Raw genomic sequence first — 19417 nt, forward strand, 5'->3', positions numbered from 1 at the left:
CCACTGAGCTAATTCTACCATATTCAAATTCCGTCATATTTAAATGTATCATACTTCGACTAAAAACTACCAACATTATCTTCATTTTCTTAAAGTGTATTTTTTGGCTGCTATCTTTATAAGTGATTGCGAGATTCCACCATTTCAAGGTATTTTTAGAATTTTTCTTTGACGGCCTACGTGGTTGAAGAATGCTATTCGGAGGTAGCGGTTTCAAATCCCGATGTGCGCAAGTAAATTTAATTAAAATTATTGTGTTCTTAGACAAATATTAATTCACCTAAAATATACAAGATATTTCCGGCGTGTTCCTGGCTGGAAGACACTTTTACTATCGCCCTGGTTAAAGACCACGATCCGAAATAGAAACGTTTCTTGAAATGGCTTTAGCCATGTTTGCTGACCAGATCGGAATAGCCAGGTACTTCCCCACCTTCCTATCCCTAATCTACTTTACTGCTGCACTACCTTCAGCCTTACAAATTACTCCAATTGAGGAAGCCATAGTCTCACTTACTCCTGAAAGTTGGGAGCAGTCAAAACTCTTGTGCGGTGTATTGTTTTAAATCCTCCTTGCTAATGATTGGTTTAGTGTCAGGTTCATGGAAAAAAATAATAAAACAATCAAAAAAACAAACACGTAGTAATAACTCCGGCTTCAGCAAAACAATTCGGACTTTATTGTGTATCTTAATTAGCAGGCGATTGGAATAATCTGGACCTTGACCTTGAAGTTGCCACCTTATTTATTGTCCTATTATATTATTTATCTCCACAACTATCGCCGTAAATGGATATCTTAATATAGAGTAGACTGGGTACGGTTGAAACATTTTAGTGTTTATCGTCCATAGCACCGGGATTAGCTAAGCGAACGATGAATTATATCCAATAAAATACTGTTCATCTATCTACTAATGGGCAATATTGTTTTAGATCACTGCATTGTATTTTATGTTTCAAATGAAATATTTCAAAAAAATGTTTCAACCGTCCCCATGCCGGGGTCGGTTGAAACAGTGTTTGGGGTCAATTAAAACCAATGCAAATAATACAAAATATAAGTTTTATTAATCATCTAAAAACATTTTACGACTAGTAATGACACATTTTGATGAATTGATAAACAAATGATAACACAAAACAACAATACTTTTGTTTAAGATAATAATAATTCAACTTTCATTACTCGCATTACTAAAATTCGTGTTTCGACTTGTCGCCGACTTCGTTCCCTCCTTGAACATTTCACCTCATCACGCACGGTTCAACCGTACCCCGTTTCAACCGTACCCAGTCTACCCTGCTAATCTAGTACCATCTATGGATGAGTTCATATACTAATATCAAGGATATTATAATATTAATTTTTTTTCATAAATTTCATAAAAAGTGCTGAATTCGATAGTTGAATCCTAAAAATTTCAGGTAAATACTAACACAAATTATGTTACAATATTGAACATGGTAGGTTGCTACACGTGGTTTACACGTAGGTGGTTGCACGTGGTTCACCAGGCAATTGCTTTCAGACACACAGCCATTAGATCAAATGTAATTTAAATTGACGTAGTAATTTAAATTGCCGCAATTGAGAGCCATCTTGGCTTCAGAGCAGGAGGGAAAGCACTTGAATATAATGAGCTAGATAACATTTTTATAATACGAAGAAACTGTTCAAAACATTCTGTTTTTACGGGAAAAGCGGCTGCTTGGGTCATTATTTCGCATAACAACATCTTTAACTGCAGTAAAAACATCAATTTTTGCTACAGCAACACGTGATTATAATAACAACATGCAGAAACCATGGCCAATAACAAAATGTCATGTTGAATGATAACTGATTACCTTACAAATACATCATTTTTTTCGGATGTCCGTACACGCAGGACTAACATATCAAGTTTAATCAAGTCAAATTTGCTTTGAATTAAAAATTAGAACTGATTGTTTCATATAAAAATCTACTTACAATTTTAAAAAAAATTAGAGTAAATGATTAAAATCGACATTTCCAAAATTTGATCCGATTTTTCAAGAATTCAAACAGTTAGGATGGGTTTTTTAAAAAAAATTTAACAATTCATCAAATTTCAAAGTTGATTTTCAAGTTGTGTGAAGGTTCTATTCATGTTCTGTTATTATATCATAACTGGCCAGTTGTTAAACTAAACTGAAATAATAACAGAAGTTGAACAGAACCTTCACAGAACTTGAAAATCAACTTTGAAATTTCATGAATTATTCAAATTCTGCTAAAAAAACCGTCCTTACACTTTTAGCACAAGATCATCGACATTGATCATTATCATTTTCATTAGACTTCTATTCACCCATCAATTTTCAAGGCGTCTTTTTTAACTCCATCCTTGTCCTGGGAAAAATATCATTGAAGATTCTGTGTGAAGGATCTTTTTAAGAAACGGAAGAATAGGAAGTTGTGGGAAGGAAAAGTGTATTGAAGGGTAGATAGGAATCTGGGGGTCAATGTGTCTAGGAGTGACGTATGGATCTATCTCTCCCACTGCGGTGCAAGTTCGGCGAGAGAAGTCAAGGAGTCTCCATCAAAGCCTCTCCTAGTCCAGCCTGCCACGCAGGTGGACAAGAACATCTACGAAGACCCGGACACATGGTCCTGTTACCCCTGCTAAGTCACTAAACGTAGCATACTACATGGGATGACCTATGGCATATGTGTTGGTTATCCAATTAATTCCAAATTGATTAATTGGCTGATGTAAATATGAATATGTAGAAGGGTAACCTTACGAGGTTTAGACGTATAGAGCAGATGCACGGAAAAGGAGTTAAAAACCAAAAACATTTTAACATCAAAGTATTGCTGAATCCATTTTTTTCCATTTGTAATAAGTATTTTACGAAATGTGCCTATCCTGTTGGTGATCATACAATATCTACTTTCGTAGTTATAAAAAGTCTGAATGCTGAGGAAGTGAGATCCCTGAGGTGTTTGTGTAGTAAAACCATGTACATATGATTTATTTATTTATTTATTTATTTCACGCCTATTAAGGCTTTTACATACATATATATAAAAAAATGTTTACGAAATTATACATGAAAATAGTGCAGGAAACGACTATTAAAACAATTGCAGAAAAATAAATATAAAGTCAAAATATCACTCAACTTGATTTGATCTACACAGAATGCAGGCACAACATATAAAAAATCCAAAATATTTTTTTCTATTTCAGTTGACAAAATTATTATATGTTAGTCAAATCAAATTAAATACCTTTATTCAAATATTCCACTACTCGATGAAAAAAAAAACTTCAATAGGGTATGCTTATATATTGAAATTGATGTACTAAATATATCAACAACATCTGAATATTTGTTTCCTAGCTGTTGAATCCGTCGCATAGGAGTATGATATTGGGACGTTGACATAGAATTGTTACAATAATATGGTAGGTACTGTCTTGAAACCGACCTGCTTGGAGTATGAAAAGAGATTACATATAATAAATCAGGGGTATCAAACATTGAATTAATGATTTTATACAAACAGGTTAAATCGGAAATAATTCTGCGTAAGTAAAGTTAAGTTTCGTATCAAACCAAATACCTAAGTCATTAATTTCCGAGACAGATACTAACGACATGTTGTTAATGGAATAATCAAAAAATATTGGATACTTTATTCGATGAAACCTCATAATTTGACATTTGCTTATGTTAAGTTGCAAGCGGTTATCACGACACCATATAATTAATCTTGACAAGTTATTTGACAATATATGGCCGTGTGATCGTGTGAGAAATGCGAAAAATTGCAAAGAATGAAAAGCTGATATAAGCTTAATGAGTAAGTTTAAGAAAGGGACGCTTAGATGGTTTGGGCATGTTGAGCAAATGAACGAAGAAAAGAGTGGAAGGAGAATATATGACGCGAATGTGAATGTTATAAGAAGTTGGGGACGCTTAAGGAAGACATGTCACGATAACGTGATCAAATCCAGGTGTAAAACCACAATTTAGTATTGAAATGTTGCTTGAAATGGGTTAGCCGTGTTTGGTGACCAGATCTGAATAGTTACTTCTGTAGTTACTTCTTCACCTTCCTCTCCCCATCTCCTTCACCCCCCAACTATCTTCAGCTTCACAACATACTACAATCTCACTGGTTCCAGGAGTTACGACTACTCTTGTGCGGTATTCAAATAAATAAAAACAAAAAAGTGAACAAAATACTTGAGTAGGGCTAAGTGTTAGAATAAGAGTATTTATGAATGTGATTGAGGCAAGAAGTGCGTCAAGACCGAGTTGTTTGAAGGTCCGTCCTCTCTGTCTACCCCTGTGGGGAAACAATCACGAAAGAGTCACAACTGCTCCCAACCCTATGGAGCCAGTGAGACTATGGCATCCCCAATTGTAGTGGGGAGGGAAAGGAGATGAGAACGAGGAAGGTGAGGAAGTGCCTGGCCATTCAGATCTGGTCACCAAACATGGCCAAAGCCATTACAAGCAACGTTTCAATTCTGAATGGTGTTCTTTCACCAAGGCGATACTGAAAGTATCTTCCACTCTGGAAGGTGCCGCAAATATACTGTATATTATTTTATTTTATTATTAATAAAATGTAATTGTGCACGCAGGGATTTGAACCCATGACTTCCAGCTTGCCAGTCGAGAGATTTACCTTTCAACCACAGAGATTGAGTGCGTTAATTAATTAAATTCCTATTTTTATGTACGTCTTAGAGTAGCAAGATTAAATTGCAGCAGTTCTTGAAAGGTTTTATTTATAATTATATTTCTTGTGCAATTCCCATTGGAAGATAGTTCACAAATATTTTGCAAACACAGTTAGTTCGCTTTGATATAGCAAAAATATCGAGAAACCTGCCTTTCATCGTTTAACGAGAATATTTTTACTTATTCCTTCATATTCTCCAATCTCTAGTTATCTCATATTATTCACAGTATTCAAAGCGGCTTCATTACTGTTTTTAAAAATCCAAGTAACTGCATCAAGTCTTCATGTAGGTATTTATTTATTTACTATGGCATCCCCAATGGGGGGTGCATTTTTTATTTTTTTATTAGTGTATAACAGATTATGCATTCAATAAAGTACAATCTTCTAATTCTGACACTCTTCTGGGAAGATAATTATATAAAAAGTCTCTGTTTCAAATTTTTGTTTAGAAATTGCTAATATTGTCTTCGATAACTAAATATTACCCCACTTCTAAGAGGTCGCCTTTACTGGCTTCGATGCCCTGAGAGAATAAAGTTTAAGATCTGCTTAATGACTTTCCAAGCATTGCAAGGAATGGCGCCAGCCTATATATCGGAACTATGTGTCCGACAAAACTTAAGCAATAGACAGCTTACTCTAAGGTCAGCAGATCTAGATGTTCGTAATCGTCTAATCGAACTTTATAGGTCAAATCGAGCCGTTTACTATGATTGCTCTTTTAGTGTAACAGGCCCGCTCATCTGGAATAAACTTCCCTCAGCTCTTACTAATCTCCAGAATTTGGCTGAATTTAAACGGACTTTAAAAAAAAAATATTTAAAAAATCTTGCCATTCATAAATCGTAACTTCTTTTCAATATTTTATAAAAATCCATATTCTAAAATTTCCGGTAATTGTTTGGTTTCGGTTGTCTCTTATTGTACCTTTTTAAAATGTATGCTTAGAAAATTCTCAAATGTGTGAATTGTACTAGTCAAAAATGGTACATTATGGCATGCGATCACTCTAGACGTCTTGCAAACTCGGCATAATATGTCGAAAATCATTCGAGTGGATAATAAAATTTGCACAAGAATTATCTGGAATTCTCAAGTTATACAACAATTATTTCCCCTCTTATTTCGTCTGTCAAACGATTCCATTGCTTTTGATTAGTATAATCTCTATAAAAATGAAACAACAAGAAAAACATTTAACAAAGATACTAGCTCTACTGCGCGACACTAAATTAAACTGAAACTCTGAGCGGAATTCAGAGTGAAACTTGCAACTTACGATTTCTTCAGAAAATGTTATCTGGAGAAAAATTTAATAATAAAATAAAAAGTCTTATTGCAGAAAAAGGCAAAGACAAGTGAGAATTTTTTTACGAGTTAATTGAGAATAGGATGGTTGAAATTTATCTAACCCAATAAAATATTAATGTTATAAATAATATGTTAGTAACGAACTGAAGTCCCCGACGTAGCCATGGATTTAGGCAGAGATTTTAAAGATCAGATGTACAATAAAAAGCTTGATTTTTCAAGTGTGCGAAATTTCATCAAAATTGTCAAAATTCTGCTTTAAGAGTTGGGAACCCCTCTCCCAGTTTACAAAAAACCACCCCATCCCCCTGATAGTGCAGATAGTGACAAGGTCAGGTGGGAAAATTTTCAGATAAAAACTGTAGATTTGCATACGAAACAAAACCACCCACGGACACTCTTCTGAACGTATTATGTAAATGCTAGCGCACACCCGTGAAGCTGAAAGCATTTAATTAAATGTTTGCTACAGGATTAACACAGTTCGTAAAATTTAAAAATAATTTGTGATTCAGGTCAAGTTTCAAAATTTTAAGCAAAAGATTTTGGTATTTACGTTAAGGCTACGATCCCACAATCAGCTCCGATATCGAAAATTAAAAGTTCATTCAACGTGAATAATTTTACATATTAAATTACGCAGACAACCGAATATAGTTTGATGATGTAGACTTGTAGACGATAGGGCAATAAAAAACCTCGTCGATTTTAATCCTTCAAGGACCCAATCGTATCTTATTAGAATTAAAGGGGATTGAATTGAAATCTCTTCTTCCACCGAAGCTGTCAATCAATAAACGTGACTGAAAGTTACCACATGAAAACGGGTCGCTTTTACGACAAAACTAAACCTGCGTCAATCATTGAATCACCCTCTACGCCATTTCTTCAATGATCTGCACTTATTATTCAATTGCATTTTTTTAACGACTCTTTTAACTAATTAAACATTTTTATGGCAAAACAATTAACTGAATAATCATTATCATGATGACAGTCGTAAAAAATTTCAAAAATAAAAATAATAATGGTTGTGTTCGTACAAACAGCTCTCCAACTCGTCTTGGAAGGAGTTAATTAATAAGTGGTTCTTTTAGATTAATCAGGGATTTATTAATACACCGCGCATTACAAAGGTGACTCGATAGTCGACCTAACTAGTAGCTTGCTAATTGGAATCTGAAACAGTAAGTTTCTCTGAGAGCCTTGCCACTGGCCCTGGCGACTACTGGCCACTGTCTCCATCTTGCGGACTTCCACGCAAGTTCTATGCACTGCCATCTGTACGTGCATCTATGAAGCTCTTACTTCCCAACAATAATGTATTCCGGAAGGTATGCATGGAGTAGTGCAACGCAATACATTCCATATTTTATATAATATAAACAGAAAAGAATAGAAAAAACATTAATTTGAAATTATGCAAATAGTCCATTATGGAGGGTATTTGAAAGTCTATCGTCTCCTGCCGGACCAGCCGGAGAAAATGAGTAATAGTAATTTATTGAGAATTCCTTAAAATTATTGGTAATACGGCAAAAAACGAGATTGCAGGCCGCTTTCTGTAAAACTTATGTTTACGCACCTTCGTTTGTCTTGATAATATTTTATGGCAAAATGAAAAAATGTTGATGAAATCGTGATAATACTTTGGTATTTTACTAAAATGTTATCAGGAAACTTATCAATTTATTCGTTAAGGGATTTAAAACCCTTAAATATTAATAATTTGAAGAGATTCTTGATAAATTAGTAATACTAATTTTTCTACACGCACCATTCGGTGGTGGAAAAGTGCTCTGAAATAGTGCACTCTTCCCTACAGGAACGTTTCCGTAGCGATGCAGTATGTCGGTAGGCGTAATAGTTTGCGATATGCATTATTGTAGTTGTCTTTTAGCTTATGTCACTGGGATGCAGTGTAATCTACCCAAAATCCCGACGAACTACAGAACCCGTTGAACGGAATTTTTCGACGTTTGAACTGCAAAGTAAAAAAGCCTTGAGAGCATGTCTACTCTAACGGATATCGATCTTCTCTGTCTCTCCTTATCATCTATGCCCTTCAGGTTGTTGTCCTTGTGATGATAACAAGTCCCAAATATTTACTGTACGACCATTTTGCTTTTGTCTAACCAAACTGAGGATATATTATTTTTTTGTTTATAAAATCAAATTTAATAATATATTTATTGATTCTGTGAGTATTTTTTGGTTTTTGTTATTATTACAGCTGTTTCGGCTTTCAACGCCATTTTCGAACTGTATGGATAAGTGAAATTTAAAAAAAAATAGTGAGGGTTTTTGCTCCCTGGGTGAGTTTTTTTAGACCTTAAAACCATAATATCATTCCATAAAGCTCATTCAAACAACTAAAAAGTACAATTATTACATGAAAGAGAAAAATAAGAACAGTAACAAATAAAAATGAAGTGAAAAAAAAAAACATAATAGTCAAATATGATTTAAGATTTTCACGGCCAAAAGTATTTTTGTTATTTGTTTTTGGGGTGTTATGCCGTGTTGCGCTAACTCCTTCTTTAGCCAACGTTTCGGACAGCATTGCAGTGTCCATCATCCAAAATAACACATCTGCCCTGATGATGGACACTGCAATGCTGTCCGAAACGTTGGCTAAAGAAGGAGTTAGCGCAACACGGCATAACACCCCAAAAACAAATAACAAAAAAACATAATAGTGATAAAAAAATATAAAAATATTTTATAAGTAAGTTAAATTAAATCAAATTAAAAATAAAGGATTGTCCATCAGGGAGGTCGCCGCATCGTCCGCATCAATCGCTCGTTAGGCTGGCCGCATACATACGTTTTCCGTATTCGATTTACGAATTCGTTTTCCGTATTCGGAATTCCGTGAGACTAGCGCAAACGTTCGTTTTTCTTCATTCGGAATGTATAAACGTCAGTAGCCATTTAGGCTACTCAGAGCGAGAATCGGCGCCGAAAAAATCTGAAATTCTCTATCCACCCCCCCCCCCCCCCCTTATGAAATTTATTTTTCTGGGGACAAATTATATTTTTTTGAAATTCTCTAGCCACCCCCCCCCCCCCACGAAATTTTTATTTTCACGTAAAAACATCAATTTTAAACATGTCCCACCTAACAGCAAATTCGGCTACTTTACGCTACTTTATGTATGAGAAACGGCGATATTAGGTCAAGATCCGTTGGCAACACTGTATTACGAACGGAAATTTCCGTACGTTTGCATCGGTACAAACAAACTGTATGCAATAGCTGCGTTCCACATGACGTCATTAGGTTTTTTCCATTCGGTTTCTCCGAACGCGCCGGCTCGCATTCGGAACGTGCGTAAGGAATTTGTTCCGTTCGGAACTAAAACGAACGTGTGCGGCAGTTAATGTATTTTCTACTGATTCCGTGCATTCGGATGTCCGCATACGGAAAACGAATTCGGAAATCGAATACGAAAAACGTATGTATGCGGCCAGCCTTAAGTGGAGAACTGAACCCAACTGAGCCACTCAGAAGAACCACGACGATGACGTCTTTGATTTTCGTGTCCTTGCTACCCGGCTTCTTATGAGGGCTGCAAACCTGGAACTCGCCCCTTTTTGAGCGTGTTGGAAGCACTGTAGTATTTGGGAAGGCCAATAACAATTGATTTGGAAGGATTATATACAAGATTTTGGTTTTTATAAAACTAATAGTGTGTTTGTTTTGGTTTTTCAGGAGCAAGGTGGCCGCCCTTCTGCTGGACAAGCACCTGCAGATCAACGGTATCGGAGTGGGTCACGGACGTGGTAGTCTTGCACCTCCACCCGCCACGTGCAACAGGATGAAACGAGAGAGGAAGGCTGCAAGGACTCTGGGCATCATCATGTCGGCTTTCCTGGCCTGCTGGCTTCCGTTCTTCTTGTGGTGAGTTTAAAAAAACACACCACCACCTCTCATTATACTGCAATTCTTTGCAGTATCCTGGAATATAGCTCCATCATTTCCAGATGCCCTCCGTGGTCGAGGGGTAAGACACTCAACTAACATTTTAAGGTTGCGGGTTCATATCCAGGCGTGCGCAAGTAAAATTTGATTAGATGGAATTTGTGTTATGTCACAGTTTTATAATTTAAAATGGTGTACAGTTTAACTGCGGGACGTTCCAAAGTGGAAGATACTCTCAGTATCGTCTTGGTGTAAGACCACTACTTGAAATGATCAAATCTAAATAGCCAGGTACTCCCTCACTTTCCTTTTCCCCTATCTTCTTTCCCTCCCCGTTACCTTTAGCCTTACAACATACCCCAACTGGAGATGCCAGTCTTACTGACTTCCGACGGTTGGGAGCAGTTGAGACTCTTGTGCGGTATTCACAAAATCTTCTAAAACACTGCGTATTCATCACACTAGATTGCCAAAACCACAATAAATGCATTCGGACAAAAAAACTTAATTTATTTTGCGACTAAACTCCACAACATCATTCCTTCAGATATAAATCTGATTGAAAAGCTTAATGATTACAAATCAAGAATAAAAATCTGGCTGAAAGAGATTAATGATAAAACTCTGAAAAAACATTAAAAACGACATAGAAAACAAATAAATGTGAATAACTTTAGTCCGCCCCAGCACAGGTCACCCTAGTGAAGAGGACTAACAAATACAATTTATTATACATACATATATTCGAAATGAGGCTAAGGCAAATTAAATGGAGTCCTCATTACGGGTAAGCCACCCAGTGAGGCCAACATTACTAAATTGTAATAAGAAATTTAAAATATTGTACCAAAATAAAAATAAAAAAATCACAACAAATTTTTAGGTTGTTTAAATAGGCTACTATTATATATATATATATATATGAAAATATATATATATCATCTCAGTAGAGGTAATGTCACAAGAAAGAAATGCATAATTGGTTTTATTTTGGCTATATAATACTTATGTATAAACTCAAATAAATGTAAAAATTAATAAATAAATAAAATAATTAAGATCTGATCACCAAAAATAACATTGTTTGCCTTTAAGTATCGCAATGGTGAAATATACAACGAAATGATATTTTACTATTGTGCTTACAGAGTTGATGATACAGTCAGTATCGCCCTGGTGTAAGACCACCATTCAGAATTGAAACGTTGTTTGAAATGGCTTCAGCCGTATTTGGTGACCAGATCAAAAAAGTCAGGTACTTCCCAACCTCCCTCTTTCCCATCTCTTACCCCTTCCCTCTATCTTCAGCCTCATACATACCTCAATTGGGGATGCCATAGTCTCACTGGCTCTAGACGGTTCGGAGCAATTGGACATCTTGTGGAGATTTCAGATTTTTTTTTTCAATTCAAATACTTTCTCTCCCCATCTCCGTCTCCATCTCTTCTCATTCCCTCCAGCCTCACAACATACACCAAGGTAGTTGAGAGTAGGGACTCTTGTGCAGTATTCAAAATAAAAAATGGGCTTCCGTAATTTTTAAAATTACGAATTTTATCAACACAAACCCACTCACATTGCCAGTTATCGTTTATAGTTTACTATTCGATATTGTCGTTGATATTGTCTCCCATGATCCATGGCTATATATGTAATGATACATGTTTTGTTTTCTAAATTTTTCTTTTCATATAAACTTTTGTTTTGTATAAATTTTTGATTTCATATTCTTTTCTTACAAATTTAAATTACTTATTCCGTTTTATGCTAAGTAATTTAAATTTGTAAGAAAATAATATAAAATCCAAAATTTATACAAAACAAAAGTTTATATAAAAAGAAAAATTTAGAAAACAAAACATGTATCAATACATTTATAGCCATGGAGAGAGGTTGTAGATATAAATAAATCATAATAGAGATATAAACAGTAGAGACATAAACATTATTCACAAACCATCAGAGAAATATTCTTTTATGGACCTCTTGTATTTGCTGAGTTCGCAATTGAAAATACCAACCTTGGATAATGCGCTATTGTAATTATTGCATAGTCTGTTCAGGCAAGAAATCTGCTTAGAGTTCGTTTTGCATTGATCCACCCTGAACAGGACAGAAGAGCGAGTTGAACGCGCAGGTACATTGAATTGAATCTTATTTAGCAACTCTGGGCATTGAATTTATACAGGAAAAGTGCATCTTTATAATGCCTCCGTACACTCAAGGGATCAATTTTAAAGTATGAAGCTGCCGCTGCATAATTATTAAATCTTTCAAATAACTTGTAACAAAGATATTTTAGGAATTCGTTTTGAATTGCTTCGATTTTGTTTATGTGGATTTTGTAAAATGGAGATCAAATTCCAGATGATTTTATGTAATTATAATAGTCATGCGAGAAATCTGGTTCAAATTTGCTTTGAATTAAAGTGTAATTTTTTTGATTGAATAATAGTGTGTTCAAAAATAGTGTGTAAAATTCAAACACGTAACATAGTAGGTGCCTACCTATAAGGAATTTTTATCGAGAAATAAAAAAATCCTGTGATTTTTCACGGGTCAAGTAATTTACTAATAACCAATTCGCTGTCTTCCTGTTCACAACATTTTCCAAAATGAGAATGCCATAAGTTCAACTGACTCGAGTGCGAACTCACATAAAATTAAATTGTCATTAATTAAATTCATTTCAATAATCAAATTATTTTGTCCCGAGCAATGTCAAGCACTGAATTTTTTTGGGGTCACGGCTTTTAATTTAATTTAATTCTGCTCGCGGTGGAGTTTTGTTTAGTTAATTGAATTTAAAATATTTAAAAAAATGGTGAAATATTTTAATATTTAACTCTTGACGATAATAATTGAGGGAAATTTTGACCTTTTAGAGATGGATAAGTGTAGGATGATAATATTGTATTTCAGAACGGAAAAAAAATACTGGCTTTATTTCAATTCTTTATGATTTCTGAATATTAAGAGGAACGGCAGCGCGGCTTTTTTCATGCAAAACATAAATTTGGATTACAGGCCAAACTTATTTTTTTACATTAACTCCAGGCAGGAGGCCCTGAAAAAAATTTAATCTTTTTTTAATCGAAAGTATATTATTTATTTGGATTTTAAATTATGATGCCATAAGTAATCAAATACATAATTCAATTATGATGCCATAAGTAATCAAATACATAGTTCAATTATGATGCCATAAGTAATCAAATACATAATTCAGTTATGATGACATAAGTAATCAAATACATAATTCAATTATGATGCCATAAGTAATCAAATACATAATTCAATTATGATGCCATAAGTAGTCAAATACATAGTTTAATTATGATGCCATAAGTAATCAAATACATAATTCAATTATGATGCCATAAGTAATCAAATACATTATTCAATTATGATGCCATAAGTAATCAAATACATTATTCAGTTATGATGACATAAGTAATCAAATACATGATTGAATTAAAATGCCATAAGTAATCAAATACATAATTCAATTATAATGCTATAAGTAATCAAATACATTATTCAATTATGATGGCATAAGTAATCAAATACATAATTCAATTATGATGCCATAAGTAATCAAATACATATTTCAATTATGATGCCATAAGTAATCAAATACATTATTCAATTATGATGTCATCAGTAATCAAATACATATTTCAATTATGATGCCATAAGTAATCAAATACATGATTCAATTATGATGCCATAAGTAATCAAATACATAATTCAATTATTATGCCATAAATAATCAAATACATAATTCAATTTTCAATGATTTTGGAGGCACCTTTGGCATTTTTTTGGTGAGTTAATTGTAATTACTAAAGAAAGTTTTTTTTATTGCCGCACAAAAGACCCAACCTGTCCTAACCGTCTTGGGCAAGTGAGACTATGACATCCCCAGTTGGGGTATGTTGTGAGATAGTGGGAAAGAGGAGATGGTGAAGAGGAAGGTGGTGAAGTTACTGGCTATTCAGATCTGGTCACAATCGCGGCCAAAGCCATTTCAAGTAACGTTTCAATTCCGAATGGTGGTCTTACACCAGGGCAATACTGAGAGTATATTCCACTCTGAAACGTGCCGCAAATATGCTTAAAATTATGTATAGTGAGTGTGTTGTGAAATAACACGAAATAGTCAAATAAAGCAACTTGCTCACGCCGGGATTTGAACCCGCAACCTCTAGCTTACTAGTCAGGAACCTTACCTCTGTACCTCGGAGGCCGTTTATATGTTTTGATTTAATGAAATATAAAATAAGATTTAATGAAATCGCAAACTAAAATAGCATTTATTTAAAGGAAGTTTTAATTTATAAAATGTAAATATGTGTTTTACATAAATCAGTCATAGGTTTTATAAATTTACGCCTACCAAAACGCTTTGCCTAAACCATTTTTTTATTGCATTTCATCATTTTTCAGAAGTAAAAGTTTTTTTTTAAATTATCATTTTTATATATCATTTAAATCATTTTCCAAATTTGCAAAGGCAAATTGTAAAGACAATCAAAAAATTCTGGCCGGCTGGAATGGTTTATATTTTAAAAATTAAAACAGTAACAAATAAAGTTGTCCTCAGTATACAGTTGAGGACACAGAGACCGAAGATGTTGTTTGTGCAACGATGGAGGATTTATCTAGCAGAGAAATGAACTAGCGACGCCTGGGTGGGAAACCGGCGCAGTTATTCACTCGATTATTTGTTGATATATTTTATGGGTTTCATTTAAAATAACACTAAAAGATTTCCATTTAAAAAAATACTAAAGGATTTCTTACAAAATATTGTTATTATATTGACTTTAAAAATAAAGAACGCAAAGCATTCATTGGTTTTCTCTCCGACCTAGAAAATTTATTGCATGCGGCAATTTTTCGATGTTTTTGTGAATATAATAATTCATATTATATTCATATGATGTATATTAAAATAATAAAAAAAATATATATATATTCCACCCCTTCATCATCCCATAAGTACCTACATCAAGTGGGGATACTGTGTAAAAATTTTCGCCTACGGCGCTTTTCTATGTCTTTGCGAGATTTATATCTTATTTTCCATGCCCTTCGTTCTCGTTACTTATACACTTAGGAAGGCCACTAGGAAAGGATCCGAGATTATAGAGGAATTGGGATTAACGTAATTGGAGTCTTAATTTTTTGAGTTTTTACTTTTTTCATGAGATGTCAGATTGATGGGAAGTTATCCCTTAAAATACTAATTTAGGTTATTGGTGCATGAGTAAGTAAGTAATACGAAATATTCCTGCGTAATGCGTAACATTGTTCAAATTGATTTGTTTCAAATGAAGTATTCATTTTCAAAACTGCAATATGCATATATATATCAGACGAGCGAAAAAGTAGGCTCAAAGATTATTTTATGAATTAACAATTCTTTATGCGAATGTTTATTTGTTTTGTTCAAATGCTTGACACATGCTTAGATAAATTACTAGAGTGAAGATATGTCTACTAGGACAACACCCGTGGTTTCACTACAGGATTTTCCAATAAAAGGTGTTATTTTGATATTCAATCGTATAAGATCAATAGTTTCGTTGCTTGTGTGGCACGTAGCACCGTTTTGTTGAAAGTAAACGTTGTCTAGATCAATAACATCCAATTCCGACCATAAAAAATCAATAATCATCTCGCGATAGCGTAATTCATTCACCGTAACTGTTGCTCCAGCCTCATTTTCAAAAAAGTAAGATCCAATGACTCCACCGGACCATAAACCGCACCAAACAGTCACACGTTGAGGATAGAGAGGCTTTTCAACAATAACTCTTGGGTTTTCCGAGCCCCAGATTCGACAATTTTGCTTGTTGACGAAGCCACCGAGGTGGAAATGGGCCTCATCACTCAAGATGATTTGCATTTGATTCACTCAAGTGAATTTTAATAATTTCAATGCGTTGTTGAAGCGTGTATCGTTCCATTTTTAATAATGGTGTAGTTTCTACTTGTCAAATGTCAAAAATGACAGCTTCAAAAGTAACATGTACCGAAATAGCGGGCTATTCAAAATAACACCTCTTATTGGAAAACCCTGTACATGCTGGGGAACCTTGATCTAATGGTAGGAACATGAAAGTGAATCAACATTAATTTATCAGGTTTATTCAAGTAAATATGTATTTTTTTTTTAAATTTATGGTTTTTCTGGCCAAAAGATATATTCAATTTTGGGATTTTAACTAGATTTGAGGATTTTGTACTTGTATTGTAGTAAAGATACGGCATTAAGGTATCAGTTAGACATTCATTTTTTGCTTTAAAGAGGAGAAAGAAATTTTTGGAGTGGACTTTTATAATATCGAAAACATTAAAGCTTTAATTTTTTTCTTGTTGGAGTTCCTATAAACAGTATTTTGAATTATTTTTATTACTGTTTTTTGTGTTTTAACAAGCTGCTTTATGTTTGTGTTTGAGGCAGATCCCCATTGAAGAATCCCGTATTGATTGCTTGATGTTCAAAAAGCACAGTGGACCATTTATTTATATTTAGTATATTGCGTGTTTCTAAATAATAACCTGAGCTTGGTGAACTTTGTTATGTTGTTTATGTGGGAGTAGATTCTAGGTAATAATGTTTCCTGTCAAAATGTTTCCAGTTAAAATGTTACCTGCCAAAATTTTCAGAGTAAGAATGTCCCAGTTAAAATGTTACCTGTCAAAATTTTGCTTAGTTTAAATGTTACCTGCCAAAATTTTAACAGTAAATATGCGCCCGATTAAAATTTTGCCTTTCAATATATTCACAGTAAAAATGTGCCCAGTTAAAATGTTACGTGTCAAAATGTGCCCAGATAAAATGTTACCACTTGTAATGTTCCTTGCCAAAATGTTCCCACCAATGATGCACCTTGCCAAAAATGTACCTTCCCAATTAGAAAGAGGTAAAATGTCATGTGCACAGTCAATCAGCAGACTCAGCATGTCTTAACCTAACCTTACCTAACCGACCATGCGACTATTAACTAGGAACATTCTGGCAGGGAACGTTTTTACGGGTGAAATTTTTACTGGGAACCATTTGACAGGGAACATTATTACCGACCACAGTGTGGGTCGTATTGAAGATTTTCGTCCATTTCAATTTTATTTCATAATTTTTATGTAAATCTTTACTCATTTAAATTTTGCGTTTTGTTTGAAAGACTTATACTTTACTAAACGTTTTTTTTTTGTTCCAGGTACCTAATAACCACACTATGCGGCTCACCTTGCTACTGCCCCCCAATGGTAGTCACCGCGGTCTTCTGGGTGGGTTATTTCAACTCTGCCCTTAATCCACTCATCTACGCTTACTTCAACCGTGAGTTCAGGGTGGCTTTTAAGAAGACCCTCGAGTCCTGCTGCAGGACGATCCTCAGAAGTGACAGCGATAACAACGGCATCATGTTCGGAGGCAGGACTTTCGGCAGACGAGAACTGAACGTCCACTCGAATGCAAGCTCAGAGATCCACATGAATAACTGCCTGAAAATTTCAGCGCAAACAGAGCCACATTACCCATTAAGAGAGCACACTACGCTAGGAGAGAGCGTTACGTAGATTATTTAACTAATTATTATTGTATTAAGTATATTGGGGTTGTTTTAATGTTAGATTATGTTTTTTTTATCTCATGTGAATAATAATTGTCTAACCTTTTGAGAGAACACACATTGCTTGAGGGAGAGTATGTAGCCAAATTAATGTTGAATTAAGTATTTTATTGGGGTTGTTTTAATGTAAGATAATGTATTTTGAGTTACAGTAGATGAGATCTCAATGTTGATTCTAATACGACCTCTGAAATCTACATAAATAATTTATTGTCTAAAAATTTCAGTGCAAACGTAGCCTCATTACCCTTCGAGAGAATATGCTATGCTACACGAGAGTGTTACGTAGATTAATTATTAATTAATTTTATGTATTAAGTAACTTGGGGTTCTTTAACGTTAGATTAAGTTTCTCTAAAAGGGTGTCGGGTATCATTGGGTATACTTTGAGAGAAACGATAGATTATATTATTGATTTTTTCCCAAATTAATTTTGTATTAAGTATATTATTTAGGCTCTTTAAAGTTGAGAAAACTGAGTGTATAACAAATCTCTGAAATACATATTATTATAAAACTCTCTTACAATCTCTACGCTAATGAAACCGCATTACCCTTAGAGAGAACATACTACCCTATAGGGGATTGGTTTTTTTATCCAAATTAATTTATATTAAGTATTTTATGGTTAGGGTTGCTTAAAGTTAGTATTTAAGTTTAGTTTTTGTATCTCTAATTGAATCTTTTATTTAATGATTTTTACTTATTCTGAGAAAACCAATTTTATTTTTGATTTACTTACAATCATAAAAGAGATGTTTTTATTTATTTATTAAACCGATTACAGTTTTTGGAGCACATACGTCAAGTGGGAATCCTGTGCCTGTTCTACCGGTATGTAGATCGCGGAAGCATCAGTGATCTCTTTGGGACCACACCTCAGAAACAGACGCGTATGCACATGGTTGACATTCGTCACATGGTAACGGGCTGCTTTTATGATGTGTTCTTGTATTCAATAGCTCGGCTGTAGAAAGATTACTCCGTGATCCAGGCTCACACATACCTCAAAAACACCCCCACACAGCTTCCCCAAGTTGACGTACGCTCTGAGGGAAATTCTTTTTTGCAAGCCAGTCTGCTTGGAGTTACCTTTGTTTTTTTTTTACTTACCTCCACATAGGAGGACATGAAAAAAAATATTTCCTTCAGGGTCTTTATCATCTTTGAAAATGCTGTGTGGAGAATCATTTTTAGAAAAGAAAGGATAGAAAGTTTTGTGGGATGGGTTGGAATCTGGTGGTAGTTGTGTCCAGGAGTGACAGAAGTATGAATCCATCCCAGTCACTGGATGGAGAGGCCTTTGTCCTGCTGGAAAGGTCAAAGAAGGGTCTTCTTCAAGCAGTTTCTCCCGAACCGGACAAATCTCACCACATAAACCCAAGAATCCCTGCCACGTGGCCAAACGTAGCGAATCACTTGGGGTGACCTATGGCATAGGTGTTTGATATCCAATAAACCCATACATGCCTCCCAAATAGTATAATTGTTTTTTATTACGTACAAATAAATACACATTATTAAAAAAACTTATTTCTAGTGCTTGCCCGCAACTTGGGTTTAATGAATTCTAGAACTCGGATTTGTTTTGAAGTCTCATTGTCAAGATAGGAGCTGTTTGTTAGGACAAATTGAGAAAAGCGGTAAAGTAATATATTTAACAGAATTTTTTTTTGTCATTCTCAATATTGAAATCATAAAACAAAAATAAATATAACAATTAGTGAAATATTCAGTGAGAGACAGTGCTGTAGCGGCAGGCCAATACAAGCACACAGAACTTATATGTAATATTTCTTCCAA

At 34.4% G+C, this 19417-nt stretch overlaps 1 protein-coding gene across 1 annotated transcript in view; it reads left to right on the forward strand.

The window, feature by feature from the left end:
* The window catches only part of LOC149411721 (octopamine receptor beta-1R-like), a 442719-nt gene extending 425158 nt beyond the window's left edge, over window positions 1-17561 (forward strand). The window contains exons 2-3 of the mRNA XM_089646725.1: window positions 9759-9947; window positions 17201-17561. Of these exons, the coding sequence (XP_089502851.1) occupies window positions 9759-9947; window positions 17201-17561 (550 nt within the window). The remainder of the gene's footprint in view (window positions 1-9758; window positions 9948-17200) is intronic.
* Window positions 17562-19417: the final 1856 nt, after the last annotated feature.

The sequence above is a fragment of the Hesperophylax consimilis genome, chromosome 25 (assembly GCF_061612785.1).
Source record: "Hesperophylax consimilis isolate HC1 chromosome 25, BYU_Hcon_1.0, whole genome shotgun sequence".
NCBI classification, from domain to species: Eukaryota; Metazoa; Arthropoda; class Insecta; order Trichoptera; family Limnephilidae; genus Hesperophylax; species Hesperophylax consimilis.